Raw genomic sequence first — 21,906 nt, 5'->3', positions numbered from 1 at the left:
CTACCTTCCCTGAAACTGACAGTTCGTTTGACCAACCAGCTTACTGGTAGGTATTGTGTAAGATCCTTGGTCGGCCAATCAGGAAGAAGTTCATTGAAACTAGGCTTACCCTCTTTGTGTGTTCAGTGTTTACGTCGATACCGGGATTTCGAGGTAATACAATATTTTTCAACATTGAATCCTACATGTTACCTCCCGAATAACACTGTTTTAGGTTTAGATAACTACTGGTGGTTTTAAACTCTTAATAAATGCTCAGATCGCCTGGCCAACGATGCAGTGTTGTATTTTTCACCAGGTCGCAGAGCCTATTGTGTTATCAAATGCGTGCTAGCACATTTTGTACGGTGTATTTCAAGAAATTCATTGTGGATTATATTTCAAACTGCGTTTGCAGCACTATTCGCGTTTCAGGAAAAAAAAAAGTGCATTTCTTTTGTCTGTACAGTCAGTGAGCGGCGCTTTGCAGGAAGCAATAAACGCATGATGATACTGATGTCTTTTCGTGGCTGCTAGCGTCTGCGTCAACTTGCATGCAACCGTTGACCCATTATCGGCTTGGCTGTAAATTGATGGCTTTGACTTCGATTTAAAAAAATAATGTTCTCACTGTTTTTTTTGTTTTTTTTTAAGTACTCGTACTGTTGTGTTGGCGCGGTGCTTAGCATTATGGCACTGTGTGGAGTCCATGTTCTTTCTGTCTGCGTGAATTCTACTCATTCCTCGTGCTTGTTAAAACGATGAGGACTTTAAAGTGCCCATTCGTCTGTCTGTCTGATTGGTTGTTTGTCTCTTTGAACTGGTAACTTGTGTGGGGGTATATTCTGCCCACACTTTGCCCAAAGACAACTGGGACAGGCTCCAGCACCCCATGTCACACCGGGTGCACGAGAACCAGTCATAGAAATTTGATGGTTGGCATAATACTGTGATTTTTACAGCCGCAAGTTGTATATAATGAGTTTGGCTAACGTATTAACCAATTTGACCAAGGTGTTTACAGCGTGCATTGCACCGCATTACGAAATCAAATCAGCAGCAGTTATGAATTTTAGCTCAGGGCCTAAAGACTAAAGGCGACATTTTGTTTTTAAATCGTCATCTGGTTTTCAGCCTTTTTTTTTAGACAGTAATACCAACGCTGAACAACATAGTAGTATTATCATCGACAAATTAAGGATTTCACTAAAAGCTGGGGCTATGCTAAACGGTTTTCGTAGTAGATAGCAAAACTCCACCTTCTTTTAGATTGACCAGTCATTTGACCAACCATCTTGCTGTGAGGTAACGCGTCAGATTCTTTGTCAACCAGTCACAAAGACGTTCATTGAAACTCGAGTTGGTACTTGCCATCTTTGTGCTTTAGTGTTTACATCGGCACTGGATTGCGAGGTACTATTAACATTTTTCAGTTATTAATGCTATACATTGTTTAGAAAAAACTGTCTGGTGTATTGGTGGCTGCTGGTTGTTTTTGAACGTTAACGAACACATCTTACCAACGATTTAGCGTTTTTCCCTTTACCGGGTCGCATCTGCTGCTGCTGTGTCAATGCAGGCGCTAGCCAAGTCCTATTGTTAGCAATGCGAACTAGCATTTATTTGTTGTTGTTATAATATTCATTTCACGAAATTCTTTGCGGAGTGTATAGAAATACATGTTTTTTTAGAGGCCTTTAAATTAAGCCATGCATTGCATTTGGATGTGGGTTAAGGGAGCGGCGTTAGCAGAAATATACATAGCTAACGCGTGACAATGATGTTAGCTATTCGTGGTCGTGTTGTGCCCCCACTGGTTTCCGAATTAGCTTGTTTCCTTGCCGGACAGTTGCAGATTCGACACAAACATGCACAACATATTACCGGCGATTTTAAAGTCGCAGCCCACATGTACCAACCACAGCGAATATGCTTCTGTAAATTAACGCTACGTACTAGTGACATTTAAAAAAAAAAACGAAAATAAAGAAAATATGAAATAAACAATTTTGCGTCGAGTTGGACTCGACCTTCCTCCAACAAAAATAATCGAATCTGCTGTACGGCAAGGAAACCAGGACACAACACTTGCTAGCATCCCCATTGCTTGCTGTCCATTTTATCGGGAAGGCATAAATGAATGAGCAGCGACCTTGACTTATCACAGATGCCCCGTAGTTACATCCTGAGAATTGTTGTTTGCGGGTGCCATGACAGTGATGGACAGTGTTAACCGCCAGGCGGCGGTTAACACTGTCCCCTTTACAGCAAAAAGGTTGTAAGTTCGTTCCCGCGGCCTTTCAGTGTGGAGTCTGTATGTTCTCCCTGTGACTTGTCCGGGGTGTGCACTGCCTTCGCCCCAAGACAGCTGGCGTAGGCTCCAGCACCTCCCACGACTCCGAACGCAGGAGAGGTGGCCTTACTGAGGTGAGGCTAGATGGATGCTGTAATGCTCTGATCGATTTAGGTTTGCCCGAGTTGTAGTGACTATGTAATGTGTCTGGCCAGTGCATTTAGCTAATTCGATCAGCTTCTCAATGTGTGCTCAGCCGCATTGCCTTCGCCTATCGGTTATTATTATATATATATATTTTTTTTTAATTCTTTGGTCAGTGCCTAAAGACGAAAGGGCGACGTTGTGTACCGCTGGTTCTGTTCGTAACCATATTTCTGGTTCTGTCTTCATTTCTTAGTGTTTGAATGGATATTACCAGGTGCACGGAGAAATGGGTAAAACAAGACAAGGTTACTGTAACTATGGAGCTCTCATTTCATACACCATGACATTCATGTCACAGTTAACGCTTCTCAAATCACCACGTTCGAACAAGTTTGATGTTTTTTTTAAAGGTCTGTCTGATTGGGTTAGATGTTCAGACCTTAACACACAGAGACACTGAAATACGTAATATTTCACATTAAATTTGAAACTTTGTAATGTTGGTGTCAAATAAGACAGCGGTGGGAGACACTGGTGATAAGTGGGTCTGCTGTTCTGTCAGATAACGCTATGGTCACAGGATGACGAGTATGTGTCATCCAATTATTTTTTACCTATCATGCATTTGAAATAATTAACAGAATAGGCTGCCACCTGATTAAAGGTCGTTGGAGAGTATTGTTATCATGGTGTGTGTGTGTGTGTGTGTGTGTGTGTGTGTGTGTGTGTGTGTGTGTGTGTGTGTGTGTGTGTGTGTGTGTGTGTGTGTGTGGGGGGGGGGGGGGGGGGGGGGGGGGTGAGTGAGAGGTACCTCCTTTCAATGCAACATGATTGTTTTAAAGGCCCAAAGAGCAGTGTTGACCTAGAAGTTATACAGTGACATCTCTCTGTATCTCTCCATACCTGTAAGGACACAAAAGCAACTCTTTTGTTATCTTTGTCTTGTTTGTTCTTTATTGGTTTTGGAACACAGCTTTCCTTTTTATTATGTCCATTTCTTTTTTCATTTCTTTTTCATTGATTATACTTCTTGAACATTCACATTCCAACCATTCATTAAAAAGAAAAGGAACGGTTGTTTTGGTGGCCATTTCTTTCATGTTGATGGGTTTCATCCAGTTTCTGTTCCCCTTGTACCTAGGAGAGGCCTCCGACGTCCTCCATGATGCTGTCTAGCAAGAAGTCAGATGCTGGCTCCTCATCGTCCTCCTCCTCTGCGGGAACTGCGGGAAGCGATAGGGCTCCAGCTTCTGACGTGCAGTCTGGCCCGTCAGCCTCAGCTGCTGGCCCAATGGACGTAAAGAAGAAAGAGAGGTCGTCTCCCAGCGGGGAGCCTGGAGGGGCCGCTTTACCACATCAAGCAGGGCCTGGTGGGGTAGACCCAGACTCAGCAGAAGTTCGCAGAACCAGTCGGCGCAAGCGAGCAAAAGTAAACATTTTAGGTTTCTGGACCCTCCCTGCAAGCGCAGGGAGGGGGGTTGGTGTGAAACTGACCAAATAAATATTTGATGCCCGTGTCACTTGTGCGGAGAATCAAACCCCGCTGGATTCCTCCAAGGTTGATATCTTGATAATGGTTTTAATGATGCTTTTATTGTGCCTACTGTTGCAGGTGGAGTACCGTGAGATGGACGAAAGCCTGGCTAACCTGTCGGAGGATGAATACTACTCAGAGGAGGAGAGGAACGCCAAGGCTGAGAAAGAGAGGAAGCAGGTCATCCCTCCACCACCTCCTCCGGTGGAGGAAGAGAACGACAGTGAACCTGAAGAGCCATCTGGTAAGGTTGTCTGAGGTTGATGAAGCTGACAGGATAACAGCTGGTTAATGAAAATACAGAAGGTGCATAAGTGTTCATTTCGATTTGCTGAAGGCAGCTCTGTAAAATCAGTGTCTGTCTGTAGGTTCTATAATGATGAACAATAATTATAATGATGGTGTATTTTACGGTATGTACTACAATTCTTTGGATGAAAAATGTTTTCATTAATAATCATCAATAATATGTATTTGTGGATAAGAAATAAATAATCACAACAGCTAGCAAAACCATTTTCTACTATGGCTATTCACAATATAAAAGACTATTCATTGATTAAGACTGAGATCATTCAGGAATCTCAACAAATATTGCTAATTAAAAAAAACAATAATCCCTATTGTAATCATATCACAAATGCTTAATGAAACTGATGTTTTGTGGAGGAAATAAACTAAAAGTGGTCATTGAAGCTGCTCTTTGCTGACTCCAACTAATCAAATATTTTAATATTAACAATCAGGAGTGGAAGGAGCTGCTTTCCAAAGCCGTCTTCCTCATGACAGAATGACCTCTCAGGAGGCTGCTTGCTTCCCTGACATCATCAGCGGGCCGCAGCAAACCCAGAAGGTGTTCCTCTACATTCGCAACCGCACGGTAGGTGATGTTGTAAACGCGATGAGACTGCAGTTAATCGCTGGTGTGACTGACGGACGTATCATAACCATTTTGTCTTTACCACCCTGATGCAGCTCCAACTGTGGCTTGACAACCCCAAGATCCAGCTGACCATAGACACAGCACTGCAGCAGCTCGAGGCTCCATACAACAGTAAGATGTTTAATTCTTTCAGCCTTTCCTGATCAAGGAAACAAAGCTTGAGAGACGTGACGGATGACATTGTCTCTGCCTCTTTCCAGGTGATACAATGCTGGTCAACAGGATACACAGCTACTTGGAACGACACGGCCTGATTAACTTTGGTATTTACAAAAGGGTCAAGCCTTTGCCCAGTGAGTTCTGTTTCTTCATTGTAAAAAACAAACAAAAAAACAAACTGTAAAGTTTTTACCAGAAGTAACGGATTATATCCTCTCTTGCCAGCTAAAAAGACCGGCAAAGTTATTGTTATTGGAGGAGGAGTGTCGGGTCTTGCCGCAGCCAGGCAGCTGCAGAGCTTCGGAATGGATGTTACTGTATTGGAGTCCAGGGTGAGTTGGAGACATTTGCTCACCTGGTTCGATGCCCCACAAGTTCCCAGCCAGTCACTGTGAAATTTCTTTCCCTTTTCCCTTTAGGATCGTGTTGGAGGCAGAGTGGCAACATTCAGGAAAGGAAACTATGTTGCCGACCTGGGCGCCATGGTGGTGACGGGGCTGGGTAAGAGTCAGAAACTCTCAGTCTCAGTTGACCAAGTTGTGAAGTATGAGGAGGAAAGAAAAACATGTTAAATAACTCTAAATATGCTTTTTATGAAAGGTGGATATTTTGAAGAATTTAAATATAAAACGTCTTTAAGTCATTTTACACTCCATGTGTGTTCGGTCTTGCACAGTTTGGGTTGGGTTGTTGTTCGAAGGCACTGGTAGAGTGACCTTTTTTAAACAGTGAGCAAAACGCGCCTGCAGAGGGTGTCCTTTTACCACGCTGATGCTGTTCCCTCATGAGGTGTGTTTGTGTCTGTGTGTTTAGGTGGAAACCCCATGGCTGTGATCAGTAAGCAGGTCAACATGGAGCTGGCCAAGATTAAACAGAAGTGCCCACTGTATGAAGCCAACGGCCAGGCTGTGAGTAAAGCGTCTCTGCAGCTCCACTCCAGAGTCTGTCGTATCGTCACAACCACTTCCACTGGGTCTTCTGGTACATTTGCCTTATTGCTCTGAGGGTTCTGTGCTTAATATAACCCGATTGGAAATAAACAAGAGGCCATCCCTCTCATTTTTGTGCCACCTATTAAGTGGCAGCAGCAGCAGTAGTAGGATGTTTAGGTTCATTTTCAGGGCACTTCCCTAAAAGTCAGGACTAGCCAGCAGCAGGAGTCTCAGAGCCCTTCACGTCATGTGGAAGTGGTTTCCTCTTCTACAGGAAAAGGCAAATTAAATGTCCATGTTTACTTTTGTGCAAACCTGTTTGAAGTTAAACTTCTGTTTACTTAACTTGTTTTTCTGTCTCCCCCTTCCTTTTTGTCTTCACCACTCTCGTCGGTGTCTTTTGGTATGAAGGGCGAACGGTGCACAAGCGTATGTATTGGTTCACTTGTAACACATTCTTCTTTGTTAGCCATCGGACACTTGTCCTCAAAGTGCAACACAGAATTTAGATGTATATTGTAAGTAGATTTGATCTGTGCTGGCATTCATATGGCTGATGTGTCCGTATCCAGGTGCCCAAGGAAAAAGATGAGATGGTGGAGCAAGAGTTCAACAGGTTACTGGAGGCCACCTCCTACCTCAGTCACCAGCTGGATTTCAACTTCCTCAACAACAAGCCTGTTTCTCTGGGACAAGCCCTGGAAGTGGTCATACAGTGAGTGCGCTTCTTCACCACATGAGTTCAAACTCTGGACAGTAAAGAGACGTAGGAGGAACAACAGTGCTATGTGTTTGTGTGTCTGTGCTCAGGCTGCAGGAGAAGCACGTCAAAGACGAGCAGATCGAGCACTGGAAGAAGATCGTCAAGACTCAGGAGGATCTCAGGGATCTTCTCAACAAGGTGAGCTCAAGTTGCAAACGAGGCTCACCGGTTCCTGGGGGAGTTAACATGTCAAAACGGAGGTTGTCACCCGGATGAGTCTTGACCTTGACAAAATTCTGTTCCTTTTCGTACCTTGTGTAGCTGGTGTCAACTAAAGAGCGGGTTAAAGAGCTTCATCAGCAGTATAAGGAGGCCAGTGAAGTCAAGCCACCAAGAGACATCACAGCAGAGTTCCTGGTGAAGAGCAAACACCGCGACCTCACAGCGCTATGCAAGGTGAGACTAACTTTTGGGCAAAACAGCCCCGAAATTTCAAAAACAAAGGTCCAAATGCTCCACAGGCATCTCATAAATATTTAGATTCTGCGAGGCAGTTATCCAGACTTGTTGTTTTTCCAAGATGGATTCCTTTGTGATGCTTTCATTGCCGTCTTAGACTTTTTTTTTTCTTTTACGAGCAGAAACCAGCCTGCGACACCCTAACGACTACAAGAAGTCACGTTTAACAGCAAACAGTTTCCAGCTGTGTTTCTTCGCGGCGTTGTGGGCATTACATCGTGTCTGTGTTTTCAGTGGAACTAATTCAAACAACTTTGAAGTAATATTAGATTTCCTTGGCTTGATTTTTGTACCTGAAGCCAGTTGGCCAACCGGAAAAATAATTTTTTACGTGATTTTGTCAAGGATAACAACAGGCAAAGCTGAAATAATATCCACTAAAAATAGAAAGCAGAGCTGGTAGCATTTTAAAATGGCCTTTTTTTTATGGACTTCTGGGTCAGGAAAGAAGATGACCCACAGAACACTGCCGTGCTGTCCAAGTAAAGCGAGCGAGCCTGTGTTTTAGCGGTTTAATGCGTCAGTAGGATGTATTATTAGAGCCTCAATGGCAGTTTTATTTTGGGTTCAGATAAACGCTGCTGCCGCGTGTGTAGTTTAAAGGGAGGCTTTAGCTGGTTTAAACACAGCTGGTGTCTGAACCCGATTCGTCTGCTGCCCATCCGCCATCTGAGAAACCACTTCAAGGGCCCGAATCCGGGGCCGACTGTCTGCGGATGCGTGTTTCAGCAAAACGGAGTGAGCACTTAAGACAGTGTGTGTGTGTGTCCGCGACACGCATGACTAAAGCATTTAACAAGACTCTGGGGACGGTCGGGGGAACGGCTGCGGCAGGGTATTCTTTCCGTTTCAGTGTTTTTTTTTGCCAGGCCAGTGTGTTGGCTCGCGAGCATCAAAAAGATGTTAACCGCAGTGCTGCTTTGTGTGTCAGTAGGTGGTACTGCCGACTGTGACTGCTGTTTTTCTTGCGTCTGCCGTGGCGAGCTCGAGACTCTGACTCTGCCTTTTTCCTGCAACAGCTGCTTTTGTCTCTCACATGACCCCGGTGTGCACGTGCAAGCACAAGCGACCACAGTTTGAGATCTGAAATGAATCCACCCCCTCTATGCTTTGTCCTAAACGCAGGAGTACGACGAACTGTTGGAGTTGCAGGTGAAGCTGGAGGAGAAGCTGCAGGAGCTGGAAGCCAATCCGCCCAGGTAACCCATCTCTTGGAATCGTAGATCTGGTACTTGTGTTTTAACCTGCTGCAATTTTAACCTTTTAAATTAAACATCGCATGTTCAGGTACATCACATCACTTCATCTCTGCTTAGATTTATGCAAATTTGGTCTTTTCCTGATTAAACCTGTCTGTCTGACGCCTGAACGTTTTCTCTGTGCTTTCTTCCACAGCGACGTCTACCTGTCATCCAGGGATCGGCAGATCTTGGACTGGCACTTTGCCAACCTGGAGTTTGCCAACGCCACCCCCCTCTCCACCCTCTCTCTAAAACACTGGGACCAGGTGCGCGCACGCAGCCAGTTTGACTTGACATAACCGGTCATAGACGCCATTGCGTCGTGCAGGAGGTATTAACAAGAAAAAGCGGATCCGTTTTCCCGCAGGATGACGACTTTGAGTTCACCGGCAGTCACCTGACAGTCAGGAACGGCTACTCGTGCGTGCCCGTGGCTCTGGCCGAAGGCCTGGACATCAAGCTGAACACGGCGGTGCGGCAGGTCCGATACACGGCCTCCGGTGCGTACACCCGAGCTTGCCAAGCTCCTCCTGTGAATCGCGCAAGCGTCGCGTGTCCGCATCGGTTTAACACAAGGAAAAAATCTCTGTTCCGCAGGCTGTGAGGTGATCGCGGTCAACACTCGCTCCACCACCCAGACCTTCATCTACAAGTGCGACGCCGTGCTGTGCACGTTGCCACTGGGCGTCCTGAAGCAGCAGCCTTCTGCTGTGCAGTTTGTCCCCCCTCTGCCCGAGTGGAAGACGTCGGCCATACAGAGGATGGGCTTTGGCAACCTCAACAAGGTTACATTTCATTATGTTTTTGTTTTTTAAAATCCACGATAACATCCTGCTCCTCTGAACTCGCTCGCCAAACTGTAGAATTCGCTTTGTGTTTTATTCAGTCGAGTAACGTATGCAGCTTGTACAAATGAACTGTCAGTCCATCAGCCATTGTTGTTCAGATGATATTGCTTCATCTTGGTCTACTGCTTAGGTTGAAAATGTGTAGCTGGAAATACGGATGGGATGCTCACTCAGGTTATCTCTGCTTGCGTGCCACCAGTCTCACCGGAGTGCTTGTTTTGCGTCACCGGGTATCTCAGCATCATCTGCGGCAGCCTCGCCATCCCAGAATTTACTGCAGCGCTGAGAAGAATACTGCATTATTATGCAATCTGCTCTGCTCTCCTGTTGTTCCCCCAGCAGAGGGCACTCTGCTGCTCACACAAGCATCCACAGTGAAAATGCTCAGCCTGAGATGCACTGCTGGACATTCACAATCACAAGCTTCAGGCCTATTGTTGTGTGACCACCTATGCCATACCCCTCACTGTCTGCAGGTGGTGCTGTGCTTTGACCGCGTGTTCTGGGATCCCAGCGTCAACCTGTTCGGCCACGTTGGCTCCACCACAGCGAGTCGGGGTGAACTCTTCCTCTTCTGGAACCTTTACAAAGGTGAATAAGGTTTTTTTTTGTTTCGCACCTTTGCAGTCGATTACTCTGGGGAGCTCTCTGTGCCTCTTAATCTGTGCGATTGCTGACGAGCATGGCTTCACATGTTCTCCTCAGCCCCCATCCTGCTGGCGCTGATGGCGGGTGAGGCTGCCGGCATCATGGAGAACATCAGCGACGATGTGATTGTGGGACGCTGCCTTGCCATTCTCAAAGGGATTTTCGGAAGCAGCGCCGTGCCACAGGTACGCAAACGCCTAATAACACTGGAGCACGACGTTCTTCTCATTTGCCGCCCGTTTCTCTCACTCAGAAAATTAACGTGTTTGACAAGTGGGACATTTTGTTTAAATGCACTTATGTATTTTCATAACGTGCACAATTAAAACCTGAACTGTTTCAGCTGTTTCTCGCCACCTACTTTGAGTAGGTTGTCAAATTCACTTTAAGCAACCCCTGCAAATCATTTAATTTAATTCAAGCCAGTGTGAGTCAAGAAGCAGCACAAGTCACTCGTCAACATAAGCCATTTGTTTTCGGTTTAAATGTAGTGTAAGCAACAAGCACTGAGGCGAGGCTGAGAACTGTTTTGCCGTTGGGCTGTTTACGCCCCCCCACCCGTTCCCCCTTTCACCAAGTGTTGTCATGGAATTTTGCTGAAACAACGTTTTTGTCGTTGCAGCCAAAAGAAACTGTGGTCACTCGCTGGCGTGCCGACCCCTGGGCGCGAGGCTCCTACTCCTACGTCGCTGCAGGTTCCTCAGGCAACGATTACGACCTCATGGCACAACCCATCACGCCGGGCCCGGCGATCCCAGGAGCCCCACAGGTAACGGTTGCAGCTGTCCAGTCACGTAAATGCCAGTTTCTCGTGCTTTGCCGTGGAGGCGTCCCAGTCTGACCACAATATTTACCCAAACGCAAAGCAGTCGGTTACCAACACAGAGCGTTTGGAGCTGTTTGTGAACAAAACATGAGGACCTGATCGTTTCTTGATCACCACACCGCTTTCATCTCTTCAAAGATGCCTCCCCCAGCTGGGATTATAATTCCACACATTTTCTTTCCTCCTTCCTCAGCCGGTTCCACGTCTGTTCTTTGCCGGGGAGCACACCATCAGGAATTACCCCGCCACCGTCCACGGCGCACTCCTCAGCGGGCTCCGCGAGGCCGGACGCATCGCCGACCAGTTCCTGGGCGCCATGTACACTCTACCGCGGCAGGCCATGCCCGCAGCCACCAGCAATCCCCAGCAGACACAGGCCACCGCCAGTGTGTGAAGTTCAGATCGGCCGACACGAAACATGCCTTTATGTTTGGTACTGGGAGTGGCTCTGTGTTTTTGACTCCATGTGTAGCATGTTTGCAGTGCCCTACATCTATTTATATGCCCCGATACATGCTAAATGTATACGCATCCATAAAGTGGATATCATGTGACAGATGTGAAGATACATCCTTTATTTAAATGAGATTTTTTTTTAACCCCACTATGGTCTGTTCTAAGGACTTGTTTTGGTTGTCTTCATGCTGTATACTTTTTGGTTTGCTTCTGGAATTTCTAATGGCCTTTAGAAGTGCAGAGTTTAGTGAAAATAGTTTGTATAGAAAGCTAAAAAAAAAAAAATACATGCCAAAAGAAATGGAAAGAAAGAATTGTATTTTTTTTGTTGTTGTTTCCATTACAATTTAAGTATTTTATTATTTCTGGCTCCACATACTTTTTTATGTCATTTGTTATTAAAAAAAAAAAAAAAACAACCTTAACTTGATGTCAGTGGGGCTTCTTTTGGCAAACTTATAGGTTTAAGACCTCATGCATGTTTTGTCCTGGACACGAGTGGAGAAAACGTGCCTATTTTATCATTAAAAATGTTCAGCCTTGTGCAAATTAGCCTGGGACAGGTGTCCAAGAGATGGCAGTGACTTTTGTAAAGTTGCAAAGGGGATGATTTCCAGATATGTGTTTTAACAGTGTGGAGCAGGCAGAAGAAGTAAAATAAAACATGGGATTTTTTTAGTTTTTGCCAGGGTATTTTACAGACAACTTAGACAGTGTTGCTAAAAATATTAATTAACTGGGTTACGTGAATGTTGCATTCAAAGGCAAGTTTGTCTGAAACCATTATGGATGCAATCTCGCTTCACCCTCCAGTCGTCTCCAGTGTTGCTGCTTTTAGCGTCCCCACCATTGTTCTGCGTGCAAGAACAAGAGACGGGGTCTACAATAGCAGCGCCCACATGATGGGTGATCCTATGAATGAGGGGAAGGATTTAAATAGTCAACCATGAGCTTCTCCACAGAGTAGTTTCAGGGCTCCGTGCCCCCTCTTGTTTCCATGCAGGCCTCTGCACCACAAACCCTGTTTTCCCCCCAGAGATGTGGTTATTATTATTATCGTGACCAAACAAGATGTTCTATTCAACAACAGTAATTTCTGCTGGGGTTTTGGAAGGCGGTACTTGGGTATTTTCACCTCCCTGGTAAACCATAAGAGTCATTGCAGTGTGTAACAGTTGACTTGGTGAGGTTATTCTTCATAATTCTTCATAATGGCCCAGAGCCCACACTGTATCATGCTGAGGTGGAGACGCAGAAAGTTAAAATGAGTTGTTACAGGAATCCTGCGTGTCGGGGCACATAGAGAGTTTTAGGGTGTAACGTGGAATGCACACGCACAGGTGCAAACACTTCTGATAAAAATCACAATGTAAATCATGTAGTTGTTAGACTTCAACCATTTTACCGTTTTAGTTGACTGGCATCAATTTTTTCCTGGAATGTAATGTCCATTTTATATTTATTCTTATTTTTACAAAGGTATTTTAATGAAACTATGCACATGCCTTAGTTTAAATTAATTTTGAACCTCAACGGCAACACTAGATAGTTTGGACTCATTACTACCCCCAGCTGGTAGAGAAGCGCAATTATCTATTAGCAGTTTTGTAGTAGGGAAACTCCATAGGCCCAGGCCTGAATTTGTAGAAGGAGCCGCCGAATCGAAATAGAAACATGTCCACCGACTAGGTAAAGTAGCGTATGTTATAAAATATAATTACATTGTTCTGTTTAGTGTGACAGAAAACTACAATGACCTGAGATGACGATGGTATTGCCGACGGCAGTACTTTTGGTTGAGCATTGTTAGCAAATGATGTCACGTATATAAAATAAATCAAACTTCACATTTTTATCAGCCATAATGCACATAACACACATAACACAACGTTCAAACGATGTAGACAGGGCCATCTCAATCCTATACCCGCTTCCTCCTTCATTTAGGGTTGCGGGGTCAACTCCTCTGTCAATTTCGCCTCACGTGTTTCGCATGTTACTGGACTGCGGGAGGAAACAGGAGTACCTGAGAAACAGAGAGGCCTGGGATCGAACCCGCCCCTCTTGCTGCGAGGCGACAGCGCTAATCACTGTCACACCGTGTCGTCCATCAAGGTAAGGCCTACCTGGGGGCGCGCGAAACACCGGGCGGGAGGGAGACGGGGCGCCCGGGGGAACTAATGTTTTCACGTCGGAGCTTTTTCCACGGCGGAACAATGAACAAAAAGTGTTCAGTAGGTTGTAGCTATGATAAACGCTGGTCAGGTACACATGATGGACAAATATTTGACAGGGACGAAAAGAAGAATTCAGGAGTCCGGCGGTGGCCGGTGTTCTTTGTTGTTGGCCACTTTTGGCTGGAGAATGGTTCCGCGAGTAGCTGCGGAACGACGGTGTCGTTCACGCCAGACTTGAAGCGGGGCGATCGTTTCGGCGTCTGGTGTATTTTCTTTCTAATGCGCGAGCCGCGAGCGAAAAAGCCAGAGGACAATGAACAGTTTTCCAGCGCTGATAGAACGTAATCAAACACCTTTGCATCAGTACGTGATCTACGCCGCGACTGGCGCGATATTATGACTTAGCGCACGCAACGCTCAACGTCATCCCGTGTGGCAGGTAGAAATGTGATGTTGTCGCATGACTGATGTTGTTGAGGTGGTCAGTTTCATCAAAACAAGACCCCAGCAAGCGCGGGGTCTGCACTTTGTGAGGAGATGGGAGACAACATAAAGCTGTGTTGTTTCACAGCGAGGCCAGGATGGTGGATGTTACAAAAGTGGTTTGCCACTGTTGACACATGGCAATAAAAGTTAAAGTCTCACCCATGTCCGTTTTAACATGAATGAATGAGATTTCATTGTCCTTGTGCTACCTGCATCGAGAAGGAAGGGTTTTTGACTGAAGTACCACCACCACCTGGCAATCGTGGTTTCTGAAGTAATTAGCTGCGTGTGCAAGCAGTCTGGGCAGTGTGTTAGCATTTACCTCAATTGCAGCTGCATTGAGAAAAAAAAAATATCAACACTTCAAGTCTGCAGTTGCCAACATTTGTTTCATACCCATTTTAATTGCCCCTCTAAATGACTCTTAATACCACATATCACACAAGCTACATTTAGACCACATTTCAACGTGCCAGATTGGAAGCTGCTGGCCTAAAACCTCAGTGGCCCATTCATTTTCACAAAAAACTGTGACACCTCTCTCTCTGGCTCTCACGACTCCCTCCTCTGTCTTCCTCTGCCCCGGCATGGCTGGAGCAGAGAGCTGAGTCATTGCCATGGTTGACTTCACCGCACTAATTCAGGTCAGGCACCAGCGCTGAGGTTTAGGAGTACCAGGGCCCAAACAAGCACCACTGTGCCAGGCCAGCACCTCCCTGCATCTGAACTTGGGACAGATTAAACCAAGCACAAAGCAGGACACACTGTTGTTAACCCTCCATGTGTCAAATGTTTTCCCCTCATGACACCCCACAAGCAACTAATCATCCCTCACCCCCTCTAAGTGACAATAAATAAGCAATAAACATCTGTCTATGTTGAAATTGAAAGCTGGAATGATTTCCAATCGGCTCCCGCTTTTACACATGGAATGCCGAAAATCTTTTATCGCCCAGCTGTTTTCAATAATCTAATCAAATTTGTTCCATTCAAGCCTGCTTTGTGTCAGAGCCTAGACTCGATTTTCCGCCACCATTCTCCAGAAAATTTAGTTTCTCCTGCAATGAAAAGTTGAAGTATGTCCTCTGAATTGATTGATCAATATCTCACAAATTAAAGTCAAATTTAAGTCTTGTCTGGAAAATAAGTTTAGTTTCATTGGATTAGGCGGAATTTTCACGCCGTCATTAACAGTTTATATTATTGGCACCAACTATTATTTCACAATGTCAGACCAGAATGTTGCGCATCAGAGGCCACGTTTCCTCTCAGCCAGAACATTTGGTTCTTTTACGCCATCAGTCTTTACCCCAATATTAAAGCCACAAAGCCGAATCCAACGACTGCTTTTAATATTAAACACAACCTTTCAGCCTGTGGTTGAGAGGATCAAATGAAAACATTTTTAGCAAAAAATCTCTTCTGCCTTGCATGTGCCCGTTGACGAGAGAAGGTTGACTATTTTCTCAGGCTTTATCGGGCCAGATTGTGCGGATAAGACAATAATTCCGCATGCAGAGGCAATTTGCAAAACGGCTGGCCCGCACAAAAAAAAAGAGAGAGGCGTAGCTGCTTGAGAGAAGTTGGCGCTTGCTGACTTTGCATTCCGAACCAGCTTGTGGTTTCCCCCTCGCTCTACCTGACCAAATTGCCTCGTTTGCCTGCCTGTTAATTTTTGCGCAGCGCCAGCTGCTGCGCCCTCTCCGACCCGCTCCAGCGCAGAGGGTGCACGGCCGTGAAATCACAACTTTGCTGAGCTCGTGCATCTCTCTGACACACACATACATACACACGCACGCACACACACACACACACACAGTTTTACACAGCATCAGCAACATGTGAACATACTGACAAAAGACACATTACAAACAGGTTGCTTACTTTTTTTTTTTTTAATGTATTTTTATTGGAATACATATGGTTTGCTGTACAGTTGGCAGCTTCGAGAGGCCTACATGCAGAGTGCGCCAGCCACAGTAAGGTTAAAACATGCACAATGTATTACGTCTAAGACAGGGGAGGAAAAAAAAAGTACAGCCTTCCCAATGAGTTAACCTGACACTGTTGACACGACGAGAAGAGATATTAAAATCACAGAAGAAACCCTTTCACACTGATTTCATTAAGTTTGTCTTTGACACCTCTGTTTGTCAGCCTCCTTCTTCTGCACACAGACTTTATAAACTCAGAAGTTAAAAATAAGATTGTACAGGCCAGATTTTTTTGTAAGGGTGTAAAATGTATTTGGGAGATGACATCTGGCAAAGTGTTTGATTCTTTCGCATACTATGTTAATTGCACTTTCCTAGTGTCTTGCAATAATAATGTATGTCTAACCTGCCAATGAACTTCCCACAAATCTTCTTTTGCATCATTAACCTTTCAGAAAAATCTGTGCCAAGACCTAAAGTTTGACAAATGAGCCCTCTGTGATGTCACAAAGGGCACATACACCCAAAGTAGGTTAGTGACAACGCCTCCAGCCAGGTGCAGTTTGCTGCCTCTGAGGCCGCCTCTCTTTTGTCCCCTTCCAAACAGATGGAAGGTCCAATAAATTATCAGTTTTAGTAGAGCTATAAACAGAGGGTTTAATCTGTAGATGTGTTGTTTTGCGGGGGGAGTAAATTACAGTGCAAAATAGCTCCATTGGAGTTTGGGGTTATAAAAATGGGCAAAATATGGGACCTTTAAAAAAAATAATCTTAGCTTCATGTACACGTGTACGGAGGAGCCTGCACGCTTCGTTCTTTGGCAGCTCTTACAAACATACAGCACAGAAGGTCGACGAAACCACAGATTTATGGGCGAAGGAGCAAAGGCTCAGCGTCGAGGGGCTGGGGCGTTGGAAGGTCCCCGATAAAAGCGCGGGCAGCACATGGTGAACCACTCAGCGCCGCAGACCTGCTCAGCTCCGATAAAACCCACTCTGCTGTCATTCTTGAACCCTCCCTGCGACCCTCGCGCTGATCCACAAGGTTTGCTGTGATAGTTTCCGGTCGTGACAAATGTCTTGCATTGAAAATAACAAACACAAAAAATACAGGATGAAGAACTCTCCAGGAGTGTAATAACAATGAGACGGGCATAATATCTCGCAAAAGAAATAAGAAAAAAAAGTAATTCTTAAAATTACAACGGACAAAAATACTTAATATATATATTCAATAATAAGGCCCACTTTACAAAATTACAAAGATACTCCTTAAATAAAATCTATCCGATATAGCCTCCAAAATAAGACATCTTTTTTGTTTAACAAAGAACTAAAACACATACATTAGCAGAAGACCAACACAAATCGATGACTTGAAATAATGTCAGTATTTCAGAGACAATGGGGGTGGGGTGGGGCGGGGGGGTCGCGCTGCTGCCACCTGAAGTCTGTAAACTGGAAATACTGTGGAATGATTTTGGCACAGCATTCAGAAGGCTGAGGAAGGGACCATAAAGGCAGCCGACGTTCCAGCGTTTCATTCGTTCATGCCAATTTCCTTTTCACCAAACGTTTTTGTCTTTTTTTGATCTGGCTGGTGGAAATGAAGGTTTTACATTCTGCTAGCAGCTTCTCAAACACATTTTAAGAACATTTCTGGGAAACAAAGGAGCAAAACGCTGTGACCATGGGCAGTGGTGTTGAAGGGAGGTGGGGGGTGGGGAATTAGTCTTCTGAGGTCTTAAAGTTAAGTGCTGGTTAAGTGCAGATTACAGGCCACGCCGCCCAACGACACCGCGACCCCGGCTCCACAATGGAGGCCTTTGAGGACAAGGGGCATGCTGACCGCCCTGCTGGCCGTTTCTGCCACACCGCTCGCTTCAATCTCCCCTAAGTACATTCTAGTCTACTTTGGAAAGACGAAAAAACAACGACTTGTAAGTAACGGATGTTTACACACATCAACAGGGCTCAGGAGGATTTCTTGTTAACTCTTTGGAAGGTGGAATGCGAAGAAGGAAGAAGACTTTCCCCTCGTCTTCATCACACTCTCTTCTTGCACAACAGCCGGTCCCTCTCACCCCTCAAACGCTCTAAATATTCAGCTCGAGGAGCTACGTATTCACAGTCATCACATTCTACCGTGTCAACACTTTCACCGCTGGAGGCAATGAATAACACTTACAACATGTGAGCGGTGGACATGTAGCTGACAGCTAAAAAAAGAAAAGGAAAAAAAAAAGTCAACCAGAGCACAGCCATGTTCCACCGTGTGGAGTGGATGGACAGTTAGCGGAAGAGGGGAAAAAATGTTGGCATGAGAGCTCGGCAGAACGCTTTCTTTTACTGCAGTCACACGTGCTCTCTAACAAGAACCCGCGTCTGTAGGCTGTCAGTGATCTCCCCAGTACTGAGAAAAATCTACCCTTTGGTTCCTCCGCCTCCCAAGAACAGGGTGGATTACTGGGAAGCAGCCCATAGTGATGTCACAAGGGGCAGAGGCACCTCTCGCAGACGAGGGTTATTTTTGTCTCCTCCTAAACGCAGATATATATATATATATATATATATATATATATATATATATTTTTTTTTAGCAGAGGGCCGTATACAGAGGGCTAAGCACACTGTTTTCTGGAGATCCATGTCGTTGTCCGGCACCTCCACAGGGACTTAAAGCTAGATAGAACTGAAGATGAGTCCAACACTGGACCATCAAGGTAATTTTTAAAACAGGCCGGTATGAGCAAAGGGAGGGAAACCCCACAGTACACAATTCCACTGTTTCCTGACAGCTGGACTCTGTAGGTGGGATTGTCCTGAGGCAAAGCTTCGATGAAAAGCTGCAGTGAGGATTGGCAAACATGAAGGATGTGAATGCTGGCCTATTTTTTGTTTTCTTGATGACACACTGTATTGGTGGCATGCACCCAGGATCGTGGGTTACTGTGGGTACTTGCGTCGCCCAAGCTAGCATTGTAAGTCTCCCAGGCGAACACGTGTGCGTTTGGCCGCCGCTTACGACACACGGCTTCGCGTGTCGAGCGCCAAAAGTAGAGCCTCCGTGTCAGCAACTCTGGCAAGTGCAGTCTACGGTACAGGCGGATATTTGAAGCCATCAACTTGAGTTTTAATTATGCCTAGAGGGAAAGTCAATGCCAGGGCTGAATATCTCCCCTCACCTCTTCTGTATTTAGAAGCCCTTAGCCAAGACAGGATTAGATGCTGCCCGGACCCCATGACCTCTGGGCCGCCTGGTAACAATATTCCACTGCCCGAGTCAACGTGCTCTGATCCCTTGTGAGAGGAAACAATGCAAGAAAGAGGCCATGTTTGAGTTGTCAAAAAAATTTCTGAGACAAACAAAGGACAGGTTTTCCCTCTTAGAGGGTGACAAGAGCGGCAGCACAAGCAGAAACGCAGGGACGATGATCAGATCTTGGCATGTGAGCCGGGAGCTGCGTTTGGTCTGTTTTCGCTCTATCATAAAGTCAGCCATAAAGAGGCCACATGGCAATCTTTTTTTTTCCTTCCTTTTTTTTTAGGCTGCCCTGTACTCTGTGACTCTTGACAGACTAAATCCCACAGATATAGTTTTTCGGGGCATTGCGGTCTGTATTCTTTAAAATAGTACTTTGAAGTGAGGTCGGAAAAAACTCGAGGAACCTTGTTTTGGAATTCTTCAGGGAGGGGCTGGGACCGAGGACGCTCCTACACACAGACACACTTGCATTGTTCCATCATACCATTGATTTTTGAACGTAAAAATAAGAGAGACAAAAAAAAGGGAAAGAAAATACACCTCAGTTTACGGTGGATGGTATTTATCTGCAACAGCGAGAGGGACAATGTGGCTAAAAGTTGTTCTGGACCATCTACATGTACCTCCCTCACTGCTACCTCAAGGCACGGATGAATATCGTATTTATAGTTCTAGCAGAGGATAAAAGACACGGACATTAGTGAAAATACGCATTCTAAAGGTAAACAAACACTGCAGCCCGGACTTATCATTACACAGTCATCACCCCTGATCTACAAGTACGCTATGATTAGAGACACTGGAAGGTGGGAATTGCATATAATCTCCTGCTTGTATAAACGATAAAGTGACAAAGCAGCGACAGATTGGGCTCCTGCCCCTGGGCAAACCATCTTGTTTTTACAACAACAATAATAATAATAATAATAATAATAATGATGATAAAAAGCCTGTGCACGGATGGAGACTAATAAATATTACTGCTAGGACACAGCTGATAGAACACAGAATGGAGAAATGCACTCTGACTGAGATGCACAACAAAAACTTGAAACAAACAAACAAAAAAAAAAACAACCCAAAAAGTTCTTCAACAGATTCCATGTGTCCCAAGTTGTCACATTTATGGTTACATGATCCTGTCAGACAGACAAAGACTGGAGTCGTGTCGGCCCGAGCACATCCAGCAGTCAGTAATTTGCAGCCGCATTCGGCGTTCATAAATTCCGCTGCGGGATCAAAGCTCACGCCGCCTGTCGAAACTGAAATGAATCATGAGCGTCAGACCCTTAAAATCCAGCAGGAGGATCTTAGAAGGCCCCTCCACTCGCCTCGCGACAGCACCCAAAAGTTGGACAACAGTCACAGATGGTTATACACCGTTTGCCGACAGAAAAAAAACCCAACACATTTTATTACTGGCCACTTCTAAAAAACAAAAACAAAAAAATCTGTTCCTGGACTGTCAACTCCTTGTGGTTCAAAGTCTCATGTCTTCCTATGAGCGGCTGGCATGAACACAGTATTTACAGCAGCAGTGAAAATATTTTGATTCTGACCAGATCCAGTCTGCTGGTAATCCAAAGCCCACTGTTGAGTTAAAAACTAAACCCATCATTTTTATTTATTTATTTGTTTTGCTATGCTTCTCTAAAAAAAATACACAGATGGAGACAGTTGCAACAGCTGTCAGACTATAAGCACCATGACAATTGTAGCATGATTTGAGGTTATAAACAGGCCCCGCCCTCTCCCCCTTTTATCTCTACGTGTGCGTTGCATTTCATTGCGTGCAAAGTATGATTTGTTTGTCTTGATATGGCTGAGTTGGAAAGGAAAAAACAGAGAATGGGAAGCATTTCTGAAAAAAACTAAATGAAAAAACAAAAAAAATGATCTTCAGGTGCAGGACTTGGAGAAATGAAATTCAGCCATCCAACAGTCGTTGAGGCAGAATACATGCTGTGTCACATGTCTTCAAGTGCTCTTTAGTGTCTTAGAAACATGCAAATGTTTATCTGGTAGTATCTAATTTGGAGCTGTGGTCGCGGATGAAAACAAACCAAAGACTTGGAAACGGGTGCTGTGTTTTTGTGAGCAGGGCTTTTCGATAATGAGAAAATGTGGCAAAAAGCAGGTGTGCCTTTGAAAAGTACTCTAACTTGAGTCAGGAAAAGGTGATTGTGATAATACACGTAAGCAAATACAGTAATTTGCCTTTTGGTCACATCTTCAAGCAGAATGAATCAGACACTTGAGCAACGAGGAAGGGTTGAAACTGAGGCGGAGCAGCTCTGTCGAGGTCGCTCCATTGGTCCTCCTGAAAAGGCATTTCTTATGGTCCGTGTCCCTCTTTCTCTCAACCTCACTGGCATGCGGGAAAAAAAAAAATCTCCAGCAATCTCCAGCATGCCAACCTCTCCCTTGTCAGGTTTAAGGATTACACTATATTACATCCAGCACGAGGAGCAGAAGAGGAGAACATGGGCTGGTGAGGCGTCTACATTAAAAAAAGGAAAAGAAAAAAAAAGAGAGACAGGCAAAACTGTCTTTCCACTCATGACCCTTATGGGACGGAGAGAGTTCTGCTTTTGCTTCCTCGCACTTGGGGTCAAAGTCAGGATGTCGGTAGTATTGCCGTTTCACGTGGATGCAAGTGCTCATTCGCTTTTTTTCCTCATAGATGCTTTTGGAAGATGTGTTAGCGGTGAAGTCACCTGAAGATGAGACTGAAGTTTGTCATTGAAGGATCATTGGAGAGCTGCAAAGGGAGAAAAAGAAGTGGGAGGATATCTTAGAAAAACTTTGCCCCGATTA

At 45.0% G+C, this 21,906-nt stretch overlaps 2 protein-coding genes and 1 long non-coding RNA gene across 17 annotated transcripts in view; 2 read left to right on the top strand and 1 right to left on the bottom strand.

Annotated features, from left to right (window-relative positions):
- The first annotated feature begins 22 nt into the window (after positions 1-22).
- On the top strand, positions 23-11,903 carry kdm1a (lysine (K)-specific demethylase 1a). 13 transcript variants are annotated; one of them, XM_076018019.1, is made up of 23 exons: positions 95-153; positions 2,673-2,709; positions 3,561-3,848; positions 4,029-4,197; positions 4,322-4,366; positions 4,700-4,833; positions 4,929-5,007; positions 5,097-5,189; positions 5,281-5,387; positions 5,475-5,556; positions 5,869-5,963; positions 6,399-6,416; positions 6,560-6,702; positions 6,798-6,888; positions 7,012-7,146; positions 8,335-8,408; positions 8,605-8,716; positions 8,818-8,950; positions 9,048-9,235; positions 9,775-9,889; positions 10,004-10,131; positions 10,569-10,715; positions 10,966-11,903. In XM_076018019.1, the coding sequence occupies exons 2-23, from the start codon at positions 2,680-2,682 to the stop codon at positions 11,164-11,166; spliced, it is 2,607 nt and encodes an 868-aa protein (XP_075874134.1). In that variant the 5' UTR covers positions 95-153; positions 2,673-2,679; the 3' UTR covers positions 11,167-11,903. The 13 variants fall into 13 exon arrangements, with proteins under 13 accessions (XP_075874142.1, XP_075874134.1, XP_075874140.1 ...); XM_076018020.1 differs by lacking the exon at positions 95-153 and adding an exon at positions 1,279-1,392; XM_076018027.1 differs by lacking the exon at positions 2,673-2,709 and having other exon boundaries at positions 23-153.
- On the top strand, positions 2,737-3,389 carry LOC142883282 (uncharacterized). Its single transcript, XR_012926032.1, has 2 exons — positions 2,737-3,130; positions 3,221-3,389. It is a non-coding gene; the product is annotated as an uncharacterized LOC142883282 (long non-coding RNA).
- A 3,872-nt stretch (positions 11,904-15,775) lies between the features above and the next one.
- Positions 15,776-21,906, bottom strand: part of luzp1 (leucine zipper protein 1) — a 43,523-nt gene continuing 37,392 nt past the window's right edge. For all 3 annotated transcript variants that reach the window (XM_076018002.1, XM_076018003.1, XM_076018005.1), the window contains one exon: positions 15,776-21,850. The gene's annotated coding sequence lies outside the window, so the exon portion shown is untranslated. The remainder of the gene's footprint in view (positions 21,851-21,906) is intronic.

This window comes from Nelusetta ayraudi, unplaced genomic scaffold (genome assembly GCF_046127955.1).
Source record: "Nelusetta ayraudi isolate G7.1 ecotype Tasmania unplaced genomic scaffold, CSIRO-AGI_Nayr_v1 ptg000007l, whole genome shotgun sequence".
Taxonomy (NCBI): Eukaryota; Metazoa; Chordata; class Actinopteri; order Tetraodontiformes; family Monacanthidae; genus Nelusetta; species Nelusetta ayraudi.
The sequence above is the reverse complement of the archived record's forward strand: the minus strand, read 5'-3'. Positions and strand labels throughout refer to the sequence as shown.

Bases quoted from the DNA above. Each gene is read 5' to 3' on its own strand.
- kdm1a (XM_076018014.1), top strand. From the start codon at position 2,680: ATGGATATTACCAGGTGCACGGAGAAATGGGTAAAACAAGACAAGGTT. The intron at 4,367-4,699 runs GTATGTACTACA...ATTAACAATCAG, and splicing joins TAATGATGGTGTATTTTACG to GAGTGGAAGGAGCTGCTTTC. The intron at 7,147-8,334 runs GTGAGACTAACT...TCCTAAACGCAG, and splicing joins ACCTCACAGCGCTATGCAAG to GAGTACGACGAACTGTTGGA.